Below are 16550 nucleotides of genomic sequence, written 5' to 3' on the forward strand. Positions count from 1 at the left end.
GAAGAGATTGTTTGGAGCCCCTGTAAGGGAGATTGATAGTGCAATCTAAAAAGATTGTTTGTGGCCTGAGTTATTTACTTTCTCTCTGGCAGACTCCCTACTCTAATCCCTTCCTCCTCCTAATTTGGTCAAGGCGTGTATTTGTGATTGATGTTTGGTCATCCAGGACTAGGATATTGACAACTAGAAGAGACTCTTGCCTTGCCACTTTTATACTTGATGCCACTTCATTCTACCAAGGTTTCACTATTGCCTCCGGTGTTGTCATGAAACGAACGAAAAGGTATTGAGAGAAATGACCAGGTCCAGTGTGTCAGTTCTTTTACCAGCAGTGATTGTTAATGACTCTGGGTTTGTTGTTTCTGAAAATAAGCAGAGTTTTCCTTTATTCCCAACTTCAGCTTCTGTGAGAAGCTGTCTGAATTTCAAAGACAATCGACGATCAAGGGTTGGAGTCCTCACTTTCCCCAAAGGTCCTTTAGATGATGCTGTCTTACTTGGTCATGGAAGTTTTTGTATGTTTTCCCTCAGGAGATGGAACTCTCTAGAAAGTCACATGATTTAGAAAGTAGAAAATACAGTTTGCCCTTTGTCATCGCTAGTCTTGGTTCTCAGAACTCCTATCTGTCACGTTTTAAGAGGGTCTCTTTTTTTATTCTATCCAACTGGAGAACCCTCTGGCCATCCTTCCATTTATCCTGCTTACTTTCAGATCTTTCCTGCCCTCGGTTATTCCCTTTTGATGTGTGCCACCTCTTGTTCTATCCCACATGATGACCCTGTATCTGATCCGAATCCATGTCCTGGTAAGGTGTTGCTTCACTTGTATTTCCAGCCGGCCACTATTCCACTTCCATTTCCATCATGGCAGATTCAATTATTCCTTCATGAAGTCTTATTCTTAATCCTATTGATCTTACTTCAGGTTTAGGTACTGTAGAGAGCTTATAAATGGAGGTTTCCCCAGCTGCTTTATTGATGCACCACTTTGCTAATTTCCTAACATTGCTATTTTACCACATCCCTTGCTCCATCTACAGAATCCTTCCTGCCTCTCAGCTTCTATCATAGTCTGCGCCTTCTCTTCTCCCTTCAGGTGCTGTGCAAATATTGAAGTACACCCTCCTTCCGCTGTGTTTTTTCTCCTCAGTCTTGTGCCCACTTTCTTATATGAATAACAAAACAGTTCAACCAGATTTCTGCCTTTGCCTTTCCACTGTAACTTTTCTGCCTCTTTCGACCAATGAAGACAGACTAGTATCACAGACAGTCCAGGCATCCTGATCTTAATTTGAAGTAGGAAAACCCTCACCACCGACCATGATAGACCAGTTCTCGTTTCTTCTCCCCCAAAAATGTTTCACTGCCTTTTTAGGTCTCGCCTATGCAGCGCGCTTGCGCTGCGCTGCATAGGAAAGAGACATTTAGCAATCGGCACCGCTTTCCCGGCAAAAATGTGCACGCGTTGCATTGCTTCCAATGGCAATGCGTGCACATCTGGCGATTTACCTGCAGGAGCGAGCAGCCGGCGCCATATGTTATAAATTAACCCGCCTTGCTGCTCGCTCCCGCAAGGGAATCGCAGGCCCCCCGCGCGCGCGCTTGTGCTTGTTGGTATTGCTCAGCGCCTATAATTAGAACTGACTTTTCTAAATATTTTTTTTTGCTTAGCCCGTGAATTGTTAACAGACACTATTTAGATTATATCATATTGTACACCTTGTATGTTTGTGGGTAATATACATTCTGTTTAAGTATTCTTCACTGTGCAGAGGACGTCGGCGTTATTAAAATGACCTGAAACCATTATTGATCAATATAGGACTTACAAGATACATTGCATCCAAGTCTCCCTAATGCATTTTTTTGAGGGGAGGGAAGAACAATGCCCGACGAGCCCCCAAAATCTAGAGTTATGAAGAGTGCGTCCCTTATTGTCTCATTTAAGCGCCATCTATTATGTCCCCAGCAGCAGCTGCTTGTAAAGCTTTGTCAAGCCGTGGCAGCCAAGCAGGTCCCGGCTCCCAGGGAGCGTCGAGCAAACAAGTTTATACATTTTCAATGCCCTTTGAAGTCACTGCCCCTGAGAAACCCCTCCTCCCCGACACTAATAACCCACGCTGTTGTAATGCGTGGACCATCGGCTTTCACTCACGTAAATTCCTCAATCAGGAAAGGCAGACACACACCTCGAACACTGCAGTGTGTTGGGCTGGGTGGTAGAATCCAGCTCGTCCAGTCTGACAGGTCCCGTGAGTTCACGCAGGTCAACAGCAATGGAAGTGCACAATAGAGGCTTTTGTAAGAAGAGAATGGTGCGTTCAACAAAAATAATTCGACCTGCCAACAAAGACATTTGTAAATTGCAGCAATAAAGTACACTTTGATGGAGCAGATAACAGCAATCAATACATAGAATGTTTTAGACTATTATAAACTGGCAACGGTATTAAACAATCTTTGCAGTGATCCTAGAATACCCAAAGACTTTAAATAATATTATATGATCTTGCGTATACAGTAGTTTAACTCCAAGAAAAGATGAGACGATTCAACATTCTGATCTCAGTTTTGGAATATTATTATTTTAAGCAGCAGCCGGGTGGATAACATGTCTCAAAAACATTCTGAAGAATTAGACCCGGGTGGGGTGGACTACATAACCCTTTAACAGAGTCTCGACGCACTTGAGAAAGAGTTGCTTTAGTAACTTAAAGGAAAAAACATGAGGGTGTGGCTAAAACAGCGGGGTTGATGGATGCCGGATGTGTACACTCGTTACACGAAGTCCAATCATTGCCAACCTATTGATGACAAACTGAACAAGCATTGGCATAGCCAATAGGTCTCGCCTTGGGACCTTATAAGTGTTTAGTTATCCAGCACAATATCCTTGGTGCAACAACATCAACTGTTGCATGGCTAAACACTTATAAGGTCCCAACGGCGAGACCTATTGGCTATGCCAATGCTTGTTGATATTTCCATTGGCTTCTTCGGCTCTTGCCCTCTCTTCTATCTTTGTTTCCCCCTTCAAGCCTGCAATTGACTTCACACTTGTTTGTCCACCATCCAAGCTACTCCTCCAGCTAGGCTGCCCAATCATGTACTGTTCGTCTTTTTTTCAACTGGTCTTCAGTCGGTGGCCTATCATGCCCATTCTTATTGATGTTATAGTGTGACTGGGGCCTCTATAGGCTCAACTCCTTCATGAGCTTGCTTGCTGATTAGAGATAGAAATTTGTATTTTCCTGCTCGGTGCAACTTAAAGCTGCAAAATTAGAGCCAACATGCTTTAACTTTTCTGTCTTGATATTCTAGCAACTGTGCTGTGCTTTAGATTCCAACCCACCTCTCCCCCTGGCTGCACACTCCGCTACATGCTTTAAAGTCATATTTTTTGCTATTTCTAAAGTCCAGTTCTAAAGTGCCTTCTCTGAGACCCTCTTGTTTTTCTTTTGGGCCACAGCTTGATCAGACACCCATTCCCTGGAGCCCTACGGTAGATACACCCTTTCTCTTTCTACGTGGCAATTGTTTGCACCTATGCTGTCTTCTTGCTCGGGGTCTTTTCTGAGCCTTAGTATTCTCACCTGTTTTTGCACACCTGACATTGTTGAACATAACACTGCATTGTTCATTCACCCTTTTTTGCTGGGCCTTCATTATCTAACAAATATATAGGGATGAGGAGGGGAGATGAACACTTCATCTGCAACAGCTGTCCCCAGCCCAGCTGTACTCCGCCTTTGCCTTCCTTCCCATCTCTGCTAGCCCGCGATGAGATGCAGAGTTGCTCTCCATTTTTCTGGTTGATATTTTAAACTATCAGGTGAACACCTCTGCCCAATGTCTTCCGGTTTGTGTCTCTTTCAGGTTTTATTTGTGCCCTGTTTGTTCGAGAAGAGTTCTGCCCCTTAATCATCTTTAGACAATTTTGATCTTATGTTCAAACAGCCTATAGACGCCTGGTAGGGGCCAGATGAGGATCTGATGTTTCCCATGCACCATAATGAGTTGCCTCCAATTGCAGCCTGACTGTGCCATGGAGTATGGCCAAATATGTCTGGGGCGAAAGGACCGTTCCAGATTACAGAGATGCCATATATGGTTAAATCTCATTTTCTTGCTTTGAAATTTAACCTTGAGAACCTTATGCACTATTTATTTACATTTTATAAGCAAAATCTAAATATTAACCTTTTATTCTCTTTCAGAAAATTTTGGGGAAGCTGAAGAACTGGGAGAACATGGAGCAGTTAACTGGGCTGAACATACGGTAGGTGTGAACATTTAAACTTGTATTTTTTATTTTATTTTGAGGTTGAACGTGTTTCCTTTCTTTTGTTCCTGGCAGTTGTCTGTTGGGGTCTCTTACATAGATCATCATTTTTGCAAAGGGCTTGTTTGCAGACTATTTGCTGCGTGCCCTCTTTCTAATTTCTTCTCTGGCAGAGGTGCATCACATTGAGTTCCACCCTGTGGTAATGTGTTGCAAAAAAAGCGATGTATTTAATTTAGTCATTGGGAATAGAGATTCTGTAATCTTTTCAGAATCATTTTTTTCACTTCATGATTTGGCTGTAGCCAAAAGCATTAATTAATTTGTGTTGGTGTAGTGTTCTATATATAGCACATTGCTTTGGATGGTCTGTTTGAGTGTTTCTCTTACTCTACAAGGCTTTGAATGGTTTCACTGGTGTGTACATAAAAAAAAACCTTTGTTAAACAGCCTTGTGTTCCTGCCTTTATTGAGCAATGAGATTTGGTGCTTTCTTCTAAAGACATGTTGAAACCCATTACACAACAGCGACTCTATACACACATATCTTACTCTCCAAGGCCTCATCTTCGCCTGAAGAACTTGGTTCTATGAGGTCTTTACATTAACTGCATATAGTGGGCAGAGTCTTCATCTGAATTGTTTTCGATAGGGATCCCTGGACAGAACCTTTGGGAGGATATCCTGACAGTTCTCATCGCACATAATCAGCTCTACAGGTGCATCTCCAGATGTACTGTTTTTGCAACATTACTGTGTTTGCCACATGTGATTTTAAATTTTTTTTTTTAATAGATAGCTATGGTGGTGAGCTATTATGTAGATGTGTTGTGCCGAGTGAGGATGTGTTCATAATGTAAATACTCTTACATCCAGCTTCTCCCCATTGCCGCCGTTTGGGCTTAACGTGACCTTGAGGATCTTTTGCAGACCTTTCCCAAAAACTCCTGTGCAACCTTTCAATGCACACTGGTTTATTACACCATTTTATCACTATTTCTCTATTGTACGGCTAACCGGATTGCGGCCTTGTAGCACATTGGTGATGTATTTAGGGTGTTGTGTTCTAGTCGATCCCTAACACAGTTGTGTTCATTGTGGGATATGTTGTATGAGCATTTGCTTCAATGGCACATGGACCACAGGTGGTTATTTTAGAAAGTCGAGTAGTCACGCCCTGTTTATTGAGAGGGAGTTCATGGTTTTACTATGAGAGATGTGAGGCCAGACGGCTTTAATTATGTGTCTCTTCCATTAGTGATAGCCTGTTGCCTATTAGCCTACGTGACGCTACCAGCTTGAGTTGTTGGGAGCAACATGATGCTGGACTCTACGGCAATATCCGTATTGTGTTGAAGTATGTTTGTGAGTTATTTTGTCTGTGGTGTTGTCATGTCTCGTTGTGATGAGTCTTTATGCCAGTGGTTTTGGCATCAATGTGTCTGCCACCTTTACAGCAGTTCTGTGCTGTGTTGGATGTATGTGAGATGTTTTATCCAATATGCTCTGTTGAATGTTAGTGAGCCCTTCAAGCTGTTCTGTGCTGTGTTGGATGTATGTGAGATGTTTTATCCAGTATGCTGTGTTGAATGTTAGTGAGCCTTTCAAGCTGTTTTGTGCATTGTGTTCTTTTGGGTGTTAGATTCTCATGCAGGAAGAGTGCATGAATAACATTTAAATGGTGCAGCCATCATTTGGTTCTGTCGACCATTGAATAAAACCAGCTGCTATATTACCCGCCCTCTCAAATGAATCTTGGTTCCTGGTGTCCCTCCGCGAGCTTCCCTCGCTTTCTATTTCACATGACTGCATAGCTGCTTTTCTTTTTTCTAATGCAAATGTCACACACAGTTGACCATGTGTTCGCCACACACCTCTTCTTGTGCCTTGATTATTATGGCCATGTCCTGACCGAGAAGCAAGGTTCAGGTAGGTAATGTCTTGCAGCTGCGAAATGTACATGGCAGAAGTAAATGCCGAGTCGAAGTATGACTGCCAAGGGAACAACCCAGTTGTCAGTGCCAGAAGTTGGGAGTCCATTCACAGTGTGTGTATGTGTAAGTTTACCATTTTTTGTTGTTGCTTGAATTGCTATCGTGGTCCGTGTATTGCTGTGAATTAGACCTTGTAGCTTAATTTAGGAGTCCCACACCTTATAGATTAATCGTCATACTCTTAAAATGACGCTGATCATTGTGATGTAGGGTGTATAGGTACAGTTGAAAATTGTTCCATGTCAGAAGGGCACCGTATATCCTGTCTTTGGCTTTCCTTTTACAAATCCTTTTTAGCAAAAGTGTTAGTCCGCGTGGATCAATAAAAGCAATTGTTTAAAGGCCTCAAATGGACCTATTTAGTTGAATAAATGGCCAAGTTTTGGATGCATGGAGTCTTCTTTGCACAGTGATATGTCAGGTATGGTATATTTGCCACAAGTCTGACATAAGTACTCCTTATGTTAACTCCTGCTACGGGGCCTGTTTTTATTCCGTCTTGTTTCTTTGGTTCACATCAGATTAACATGAATAAAATGCTTCTATAGTAAACAAAAAGCGACTTAAAACTGTAAATATGAAATTCAAATCAATTTGACATTTTTATTGGGACGATTATGTTTTTATTTTAGGTAATACTTTCCATGAAGTGATTTAAGAGGAAACCCACATCACTAAAAAAACAAAATGCAAGCATTGCAAAGACTATTTATAAAAACGCAGATTGATAATTTGTTATGTAACCTGTAAAATCGTTGATTCTTGTTACATTGAGGACCCGGTTTCATTTATGCACGAGAGCCCGATCCACAGCCCTTTCTGTACATCAGTATTTAATTTGGGCACAGTCTGTTTGTGCTTCAGAGCTCCCTGCCCTGATCCACCGAATTCGGCACTGTGAACATCCGAACGGTACAGAGATTACCAGTATGGCAACATTTACTCCATTGTAAATAGTGGTTAAAAAGGTCTTTGTATATGTGGGAGAGAGCGCTAAATGAAGTAAACAATCAGACGTGTTTTTATCCACAAACATTTTGCAGATTATCCCTGTGTCAGAAGCTACTGCAGAATTACTCTGGTTAAAAGTAGGAGTAAGTCCCTTTCCTTGGTGGCAATTGGAAGGGGTATTATCTTTATAGTAGGGGTGGGCCGAACTCTGTGTTTCACTCTGCTGGTTTCCTCGAAGTTACCTAAAAGTCCGTGAGATTCCACAGAGTTTCATGAGTGGTAGAGTTCGGTATGTCGCATTGATTTTTAGCGCCGGGAGCTTGTCCCATACTGTAAAATGAGCGTGAACAGCACCACGCGGTGCACAAGAGAGCGCTGCTTCATTTTTTCCTCTTGAGTAGATTCTCTACTTTAATTGCAGCTTTCTCACTGCGAGCGGTAGCGACCAGCCGCATTGCGAAATCTCGCCGGGAGGTGGTCTAGCACTCTATTTTCTCACTTGCACTAACCAACTTAACATTGGTGAGCCATGTGCAAGTAAAAACTCTGCCACGTGGCACTAAGTGGAGTTTTTCGATAACTCCGCACTCCAAGCAGAGTGGGAACAGCTCCTCTAACTCTGCCGGAGAAGCGGAGTTTACCGCCGACCCCTACTTTATAGTCATATAGGAGTTTGTCGTGGGGTTTCTCCACAACCAAAAATATCTCCTTGTGAAGGAATAAAATGTCCCTAAGAACAATTCAATGTGATTCCTTATTCCGACTTTTCACCTGCTGGAAAATGTACAGGAATAAATTATGTCCAATAATTGGAGTACTATAAACTTCACTCTCAAAAGTGTTTTTTGTTTCTGTGTGGATCTCCAAAAAGTTGAAATCTATTCTAAAATGCCTATGGTAGTAGATTACTTACTATTGGCAGCCCAGCTGCGTGAATTGTGCCCACAAGATGAGCAGCTATTAATGCATACGCATGTCTTTTAAAGACTGGCCTGTTACTTAGGTTTTTTTAATAAATGTGCAACTATTTTAAAAAGTGCTGTTCTTTTGCAGTTTGTTGCACATTTTAAGTCTAGCAGTAGCCAAGACCTTTTAATTGTATACTTTTTAGGGCTTTCCGCCAGCCCTCTTCATCCATTGGTCTCTTTTTGTGTCATTAACATTATTATTCAGCCCACTACCCCATGGGGCACTGGGTCACCGTATGTACACTGTAGACCAAAAAGTACTTTTGCTTTTAGTCATTGTTAGGTCTCGCCTACCAGACAGGTCAAGCTGGCTGAGTGTAATAGACCGATTGTTGTCTTATCAAGCATTTACAGTGGGACCAAAGTCCACACATTGGTTACCATTGGTTGGCTTTATTATCCCTCGCATTTCCTTGTTTCCTGTTTGACTTTGCTTGATTTTAATTAGAGAGGGCTCAACAGCTCACAAGTTTTGCAAACAATAAATAACAAAACAAGATTTGACATCCTAAAAGCTGTATGTAACTTTGCCAAAGCTTGTTATTTAATGGGCGATAGGGTGGGTGTTGAGGACAGGAAATGAATTCATCAAATGACCTATTGCTCACATCAAAAATAGCAATCTCATCTAATATAAGATGGCAGGCAAAGATTGGTTGTCCAAATAACTGGCTACACCTTCCCACTTGGAACTTCATAAAGCATTAGAAAGGCTGGTGTGCTCTGTTCTGAGAGAACCTATACCTTTCATAATTTGCTCTTTATATTTTGGTTTGAAACTTTTACTTAAAGTATGACCCGTGTCAGAATTAAAATCTTGAGATATTTTAATGTTTGGAACTTCTCTCTCTGAACCTCAAATTGCTATTAAATCACAGTTCAGTGAATATACTCTATAGATGAGCTGTTTTAATTTCCTTAGGAAAAGCATGGCAGAACCTGCACAGGCATTATTGCTCAAAAATAATTAATGTTATTTTCAAATGGGGCATTCATGAATTATGCCACAGGAGGTCTCAATTTCCATGCAGCTCACAAACAAAGGACATTCTGGAATACCTTTTGGTGATTGCTAGCAATACAGAACTGGGTCAAAATAACTTTATTCTTCTCTGCACTCGACGTCCACTTTAAAACCGGTGTAAAAGATACCCCAAATACAACATCACTCCACCCGTAATGTCCCAACCTGTTCCCATTTTTCATATTCCTCCATCACTTTATAGAGTCAAACATTGTAAATATCTGGGGCAGAACGAGAGGCTACTGAAGCTTGTACTGATTTGGGCCTCTGTGGGAGACTAACCCGGAGTTTAGGTCTATTCCCTCCTTGGATAAATCTAGAGACCACCTTCTGAAACTTGTCGAATGGTTCAGAGGCCACCATAATTAGAAGGGCCTCTAATACATGTAGCTGCCTCAGCAGCATGTTCATTTGAAGTGCTTCTATCCTACCCATGAAAGCAGTGGTGTCCATCTCCCAAGATCTTCCCTTGGAGTGGTACGTCTTTAGATGTGCGTAACACGTTTACTAGGGCTGGAAGTTGTTGAGCCTCCGACGTCCTCATTGAAAATGAATGTGTCCGTCTGTAATGCAGCTGGTGCTCATGTAAAGCGCTCTGATAACTTCGGGTCGAGTAGGCGCTTTATAAAACTGGAGAAAAAAAAGGTTGCTGGGCCCTTCTGGGCGTGCTGCTGCTTAGGGTTTTCTATCGGGATAGGACAAGAGGCTCCAGGACAGTGACCAAGTGAAACAATAAAGTTGATAGTGCACAGTGGGAAGCCTCGTGGAGGCGTCTGTCCAACTCGTACACATGGCTCTCACACTCACACTCGTAATCACACACACTCACAATCTTAATCACACACACACACAATCTTACTCACACTCTCACACACACACACACACACACACACACACGCGCGCGCACACTCTCTCTCCCTCGCCCCCCCTCTCACCCTCCCTCTCTCTCCTTCCCCCTCTCTCCCCCCCCCCACTTTCCCTCGCCCCCCCCCCCCATCTCTCGCTCTCTCTCTCTCCCTCACACATCCTGGTTAGATCTTCCCACACCAGTGAAGCGGGCCTCCAGCCCTCCCCGTGCCCCATCACTTTACCGAGGGCGGCTTTTATACGACGTTGATGTCTAGGCCATTTACGTTTCTTGTTTTACCCCAAGCTGTTCAGGCTTAATGGCATAATTTAGCAGTAGGGGAGAAATGGAAATAGGTGACACTTTATTTTTTGTTCAGGCCTCTTAACATCCTCATTGAAAATCAAATTATTCACTTGAAACGGCGAGTGAGGTTTTTTTGATTTAACCACATTTGACACAGTTTCTGAAGGTGCATTTCATTCATTTGTCACGGGGAAAGTTGATGGCGCGTAACGCAGCCTTTTTTCTTAGCCGCGCCGTGTTTCTGGTTTGCAGTAATCGTCTGTAAAAAGGTATTTCCCAAGGGGTGTTTTGAGGATCGGGAAAACCATGCGCCGTTTTGTCGGCTTTATAGTAGATGTGTTTATTCATGTCTGGTCTTCCGTGTAATGTTGACATTTCGACCACTTCCTGGCCCTGGAACACCCCGAGGAGAAATGGAGCTGAGGAGGGGGTGGAAGTAAAGCCGTGAAGAGAGGGCAGTGGAGAAGGGCGACAGGGTCGGATTGGTAACGCGGGCAATGCCCGAGGGGCCGGTAGCGGTGGGCTGCCTTTTTGAGCAGTGTGGGGGGCCGATTTGGGTGCTCGCCAGCTGCCCAGTGGGTGCCCGAGTGGCCTTTCTGGAGGCAGATGGGCATCCATTACCTCCAGGGCACAAGTCCTAAACATGCATTGGCATAGCCAATATGCTCGCCTTTGGGACCTTATAAGTGTTTAGCTATGCAGCATATTATCCTGGGTGCTGTACCACAAGAGATTGAAGAGCTATAGGAGAAAATCCAGTGAGTGCGAAAGAGTCCCTCAATGGGGAGGGGAAGACGGAGGAAGAGAGAAAGGTAGAGGAAAACAGAAATGAAGAGAAAGAGTTTGTGGGAAAAGGAAAGTGTCAGGTGGGACTGATGAGATGCAAAGATAAGTGTCTTGAATGCTCAGCGTAAATAACTGTCAAGTAGGAGCAAGTGACCCATTTATCTACAGACACTGCATCACGGGTAAGATATACCTTTTGAGCGAGGAAAGAATTTGTTTAGAAAATTGCTGTACTGTACTTAATTCAGTTTACAACAGACCGAATGCTCCTCACCGTAGACAAATGGAGTGGACAGTGTTTCTTATATGACAAAATGCTTAGTAACTGGACAGAACGGGGGCACGTGCTTTCAGAAGTACAGGATCAATTTTTGAGGTCTAATGAATATATACATCTTTTTTAATTGATCAGTGTTGATGATCAAGTGGTTTCAACTCCCGTCAAGTAAGTTCAGTAAAAGAGCACAGGGCGACTTAGCCCCAGGCGACAGTCATGGAAATTCAGAGCCTACCTGAAAGTAATATGTATTACAAATAGTGAAATATTTTAGTTATGATATACAAAACTGTTACACAGTCGTTCAAATGCCTTCCACCCTCTTGATATTCAAAAGCAAAGGCATTAATGCCCCAAGGCATTTTGAAGCGGAATAAATATGTAATGTGCGTAACTTTATTTGGACATACGAGCAAGCCTTAAAGTAAGAACCCCCCGCCCCTGTATGAAGACCTACGGGAGATATTTAAACATGCGAAAAATATCGTTTGATGCTGTTCACAAGATTGAAAGTTTAGTTTGCCAGTGCTGGTATTTAAAGATAGATTTTTCGGAATAATGAACTTTGCACCACTGCCTCTTTAATGTTCGAGACTTACAGTAGGTGCGTGAGAGTGAAGTATTCGGCTTCGGCAGACAATCAGCTAGACTGGTTTTGTGTCATGGAGGAGCTGAGAGGGTCTTGACACGAGTTTCTAAGGAAATGGACTGATAGAACTGTGTGTAGTGTAGAATAAAGGACTGATTGATGAGTAAAGCAAGGCTCTGGAATATGGAATAGGCTGGTAAATTATTTGCATGAGGCAAAGAAGCTATGGCACGGAAAACCAGTAAAATAAACCTATGGCTTGAAAGCCCCCGCTTGCGCAGTGGCATGTCTCGCTGTTGTGGTTTGATTAGCTAGTAATGGGGAGGAGCGGGTGAGAGAGGGGGAGGAAAGCCTGCAGTAAAATCAACATATGGCTTGGAAGCGGTGAGAGAGAGGGAGATAAGCCTGCCATGAGAAGGAGCGGGTGAGAGAGGGGGAGGAAAGCCTGCCAGCTGTGGACGTGCACGACATCGTGAACGCAAGCTGGAGGCCTGAAAAAAGCCACTAGTTAGCACTTCCAAAACACGCTTACTAAAACTCTTGCCAGAGCAGCCCTAAAGTGCTGGCTCAGGCGAGACCTAAAAAAGAAGTGGGGGGGATGCTGACTTCACGACCGGAAGTGACATCATGAAAGGTGGCTTGCACCATCAGACTCATTGCCTCCCCTCGCTCACCCCTTCGATGCGATTGCATCAGAGAAGCCAGCGCGTGAGCAGCGTTCTGAATGGACTCCGATCTCGCCCCAGAGAGGCCAAAGAGTGAATGTGTGGCTCCATTTGCTCCAGTTATCGAGCTCCGGGTAAAATAAGTGGGGGGACTCCGTCCACCCGCGTGGTACCCCGACTCGAGCACTGATTACCTCCCTTTTATCAGCCAAGCGAAGGCGTCATTCCCTTAAGCTCCATGGGCCGACCCATTAATATATGCTGATTGAGCAGGGGAAGGGGGGCTAGAGTAGAAGTGGCCTCACTCGTTTTCAGGTGTGTTTCAGCAGTGTGAACTAATCTGTGCAAATTTTTTTTTACCTCCCCCTCCAACCCCCCCTCTTTTCTGAAATAAAATTTCGCTGAAGTAGTGTTTTGCGGAAAGACAATGTGCAAATGTTGGCCACTTTTTTTGCAGACCTAGCACCGGAGCGCGCATGCGCTCCTCGCTCTGCGAGACATATTGGGGTAGAGGAGATTTTCGTAGTGGGGTTGAAGCCCGGCCCATCTTTCATTGTCTAGTGTCATCATTTATGTTAAAAGCTGGCTTCTGATTCAGGATCAAGGTTTTTTGTTACCGCCCTGTCTCCTTTTAGTTCTGCCCATCCGGATTTCATCTTTTACTGGTGGAAAATACACAGTGCCTATATCAGTTGGGTATGCACTATTTTATTTCATTCGTTTTTCTGAAAGGCAGCAGCAGGCTTATTTTTTGCATTGCGCTTTCACTTAAAGTGAAAGCGCGATGCAAAAATGAACATGCTGCTGTTTGAGTAATGGCGACAGCTTGTGTTAATTTGGTAATGGCGGCAGCTTGTTTTAATTAACACACTCACTAACACGACGGTTTCATGTTTTTTTTTTTTTTTTTTTAAACATACTCGTGAGCCGCTCTCCCTACCACGGCGCCCGGTTTCATGGTATTTTAAAAAAAAATTATTAATAAATGCACTCTGGTGCCGCTCTCCCTACCACAGCGCCCGGTTTCATATATTTGTTTTTAGGTCTCGGCTAGCGAAGGCTGCGCTTGCGCAGTCTCGCTCGCGAGATTTAATGACTTTGAGTGACTTTGAGAAGAGGGGCTTGCACCCGCCCCTCTTCTCTCCTGTTCTCCATTGGCTGGCCTCTTAAATGCTGGCCAGCCACTGGAGAAGAGGTCCAGTCACTCCGTTGAAGCCCCGTCCTTTTCGGATCGGGGGGCGTGTTTTTTGCGAGAAGTCTCAGGGAGGAGACAACAGCTAAACACGCCCCCAAATCCGAAAATGACGTGGCGTTTCTCCGAGGCATTTTCTGCTGTGCCTCGGAGAAAGGCGGTGGTGTGCCTTTTGCTCTGCCTTGTTGTTTTGTATGGTAGGATGTGTGCTCCTTATTTTACATTGGCATATACGAGACTATAAATCACAGAATGCTATGTGAAACATTGCCAGGACTAGGTTCAGAGGCATGGGGCTAGAAACCTTGCGGGCTGTCTGATGTCAGCACTCGGAGGAGGGGGCGGGGGGCGCCGACTAATGCTTATGCTGTTTTTATGCCCATTTTGCCGGTGTGGTGAACCTCGTCAGCACTGAGGCATATAGAATTAATAAAATTGAATTGGAATCGAGGGTTACTCGATATTCCATTTGTGTGGCAACATAAGGTGGTCACTCTATCGCAGGACGGAACCTTTGTTCAAGACCGGAACTTACATGACTGTGTCGCTGTTTCCAGTCGGACTGGTTGCGCTCACTGCAGAGGAACTTCCGGGACAGAATTCTGGGCGCAGAGCGAGAGCAGAGGCACCAGAGCTGGGGCAGTCTGGAGAAGCAAGCCGGGAAAAGAGAGTGACAGACTTTAGAGCGGCTGGCACTGAGAGGTGAGGCGCACCCTAGGTTTTGTTTAAACGAGAGGTGAGGCGCACCCTAGGTTTTGTTTAAACCTACATTTATGTGTTATACGTGCTGAGGGCATGATCGAGAGCCTGGGGGTTTACTTTCTGAATGGCTATGGAACTCGTGGAGACGAGCTGGATTGCTTCCGGCAGAGACCCCCAGCCTGTCTGTACGCGCAGACACAGCCCATCTGCGGGGGAGTGCCTCTGGGGGCAGCCTGCGTCAGCGGGGGCAGGGACGCTATAAGCTGACACTTGGCTCGCGGCCTCCCACTCCACAGCCTCAGGCTATGCCTCTGACCCTGGCACGCAGTGTTCGCACGGCACTGTGTACCCCTAGATGCGGATTGCCAAGGCCCAGCAGCCCCAGCAAAGCATATGCGGAGCTCAGTACACAGATGAGCACTGCCCGGCCGCCACTCACCTCACTGTCACACAGCCGCCTCTCACCTATCTGACACACAGCCGCCACTCACCTCACTGTCACACAGTCGCCCCTCACCTATCTGACACACAGCCGCCACTCACCTCACTGTCACACAGCCGCCTCTCACCTATCTGACACACAGCCGCCACTCACCTCACTGTCACACAGCCGCCCCTCACCTATCTGACACACAGCCGCCACTCACCTCACTGTCACACAGTCGCCCCTCACCTATCTCACACACAGCCGCCACTCACCTCACTGTCACACAGCCGCCCCTCACCTATCTGACACACAGCCGCCACTCACCTCACTGTCATAAGCTGGCACTTGGCTCGCGGCCTCCCACTCCACAGCCTCAGGCTATGCCTCTGACCCTGGCACGCAGTGTTCGCACGGCACTGTGTACCCCTAGATGCGGATTGCCAAGGACCAGCAGCCCCAGCAAAGCAGATGCGAAGCTCCGTACACAGATGAGCACTGCCCGGCCGCCACTCACCTCACTATCACACAGTCGCCTCTCACCTATCTGACACACAGCCGCCACTCACCTCACTGTCACACAGTCGCCCCTCACCTATCTGACACACAGCCGCCACTCACCTCACTGTCACACAGTCGCCACTCACCTATCTGACACACAGCCGCCACTCACCTCACTGTCACACAGTCGCCCCTCACCGCCACTCACCTCACTGTCACACAGCCGCCACTCACTTAACTGACACACGGCTAACATTCACCCCACTACTCCGGCGGAGCATTCACCTCACAGCCACGCAATCATCAATCAGTTCACTGACACACAGTCCTTATTCTCCTTACTGCCATGTAGCCACCGGTTACCGTACACCTCCACTCACCACACTGAGGGTGTGAATTAACAGCTAGAGCGGCCGACTTTGACCCTGGGAAACCAGGTTCGAGTCTGGTGGAGGCTCAAACATCCTGTGATTCTGGGCAAATCACGTTATCTCACCTTGCCTGAAAAACATGAATGTGTACGTCTGTAATGCGCTCCGATGTCGATATAGTGCTATGTAAAACAGAAACAACAAAAATCTGTCCTACAACTATCTAAGCTCACTCCTTCGGAGCCACCACTGGCATCCCTGGGCACGCTGGCGCACAGCAGGACTGCCCTTGCCTGCTGCCTCCCCGGACTCGCACTCTTCTGGCGTCTTTACTTTGTTTCCCTCCGGTGCTGGAGTTGCCGGGGGACTGTAGTTAATATCCGCTTGTAGCCCTGTGCTGAACTCTCGTGGCAGCATCGTGTGCGCGCCCACCGTGTGTGTCTGCGTAGTGTAACCTACGCATTGTCAACTCTAGGATAGGGAGTAAGTGTATTGTCATGTGTGTAGCAGCACACAGTCACTAGACATGTGTACCGCAATAATCTGCCATGGGGGGGTGTGTGTGTGTGTGTGTGTGTGTGTGTAGTAGAGGCGGACGAGGCAACCAGTTAACAGGGAGAGTCGCACCAGAGCTCAGCCAAGGGTCTGGCGTGGAGTTGAATCAAGAAAAT

General features: G+C 45.4%; 1 protein-coding gene across 1 annotated transcript in view; it reads left to right on the forward strand.

Annotated features, from left to right (window-relative positions):
* The window catches only part of MAD1L1 (mitotic arrest deficient 1 like 1), a 2477345-nt gene that overhangs the window by 140052 nt on the left and 2320743 nt on the right, over nucleotides 1-16550 (forward strand). Inside the window, exon 9 of the mRNA XM_085629234.1 lies at nucleotides 4218-4279. Coding sequence (XP_085485360.1) covers nucleotides 4218-4279 — 62 coding nt within the window. The remainder of the gene's footprint in view (nucleotides 1-4217; nucleotides 4280-16550) is intronic.

Source organism: Triturus cristatus, chromosome 10 (genome assembly GCF_964204655.1).
Source record: "Triturus cristatus chromosome 10, aTriCri1.1, whole genome shotgun sequence".
Taxonomy (NCBI): Eukaryota; Metazoa; Chordata; class Amphibia; order Caudata; family Salamandridae; genus Triturus; species Triturus cristatus.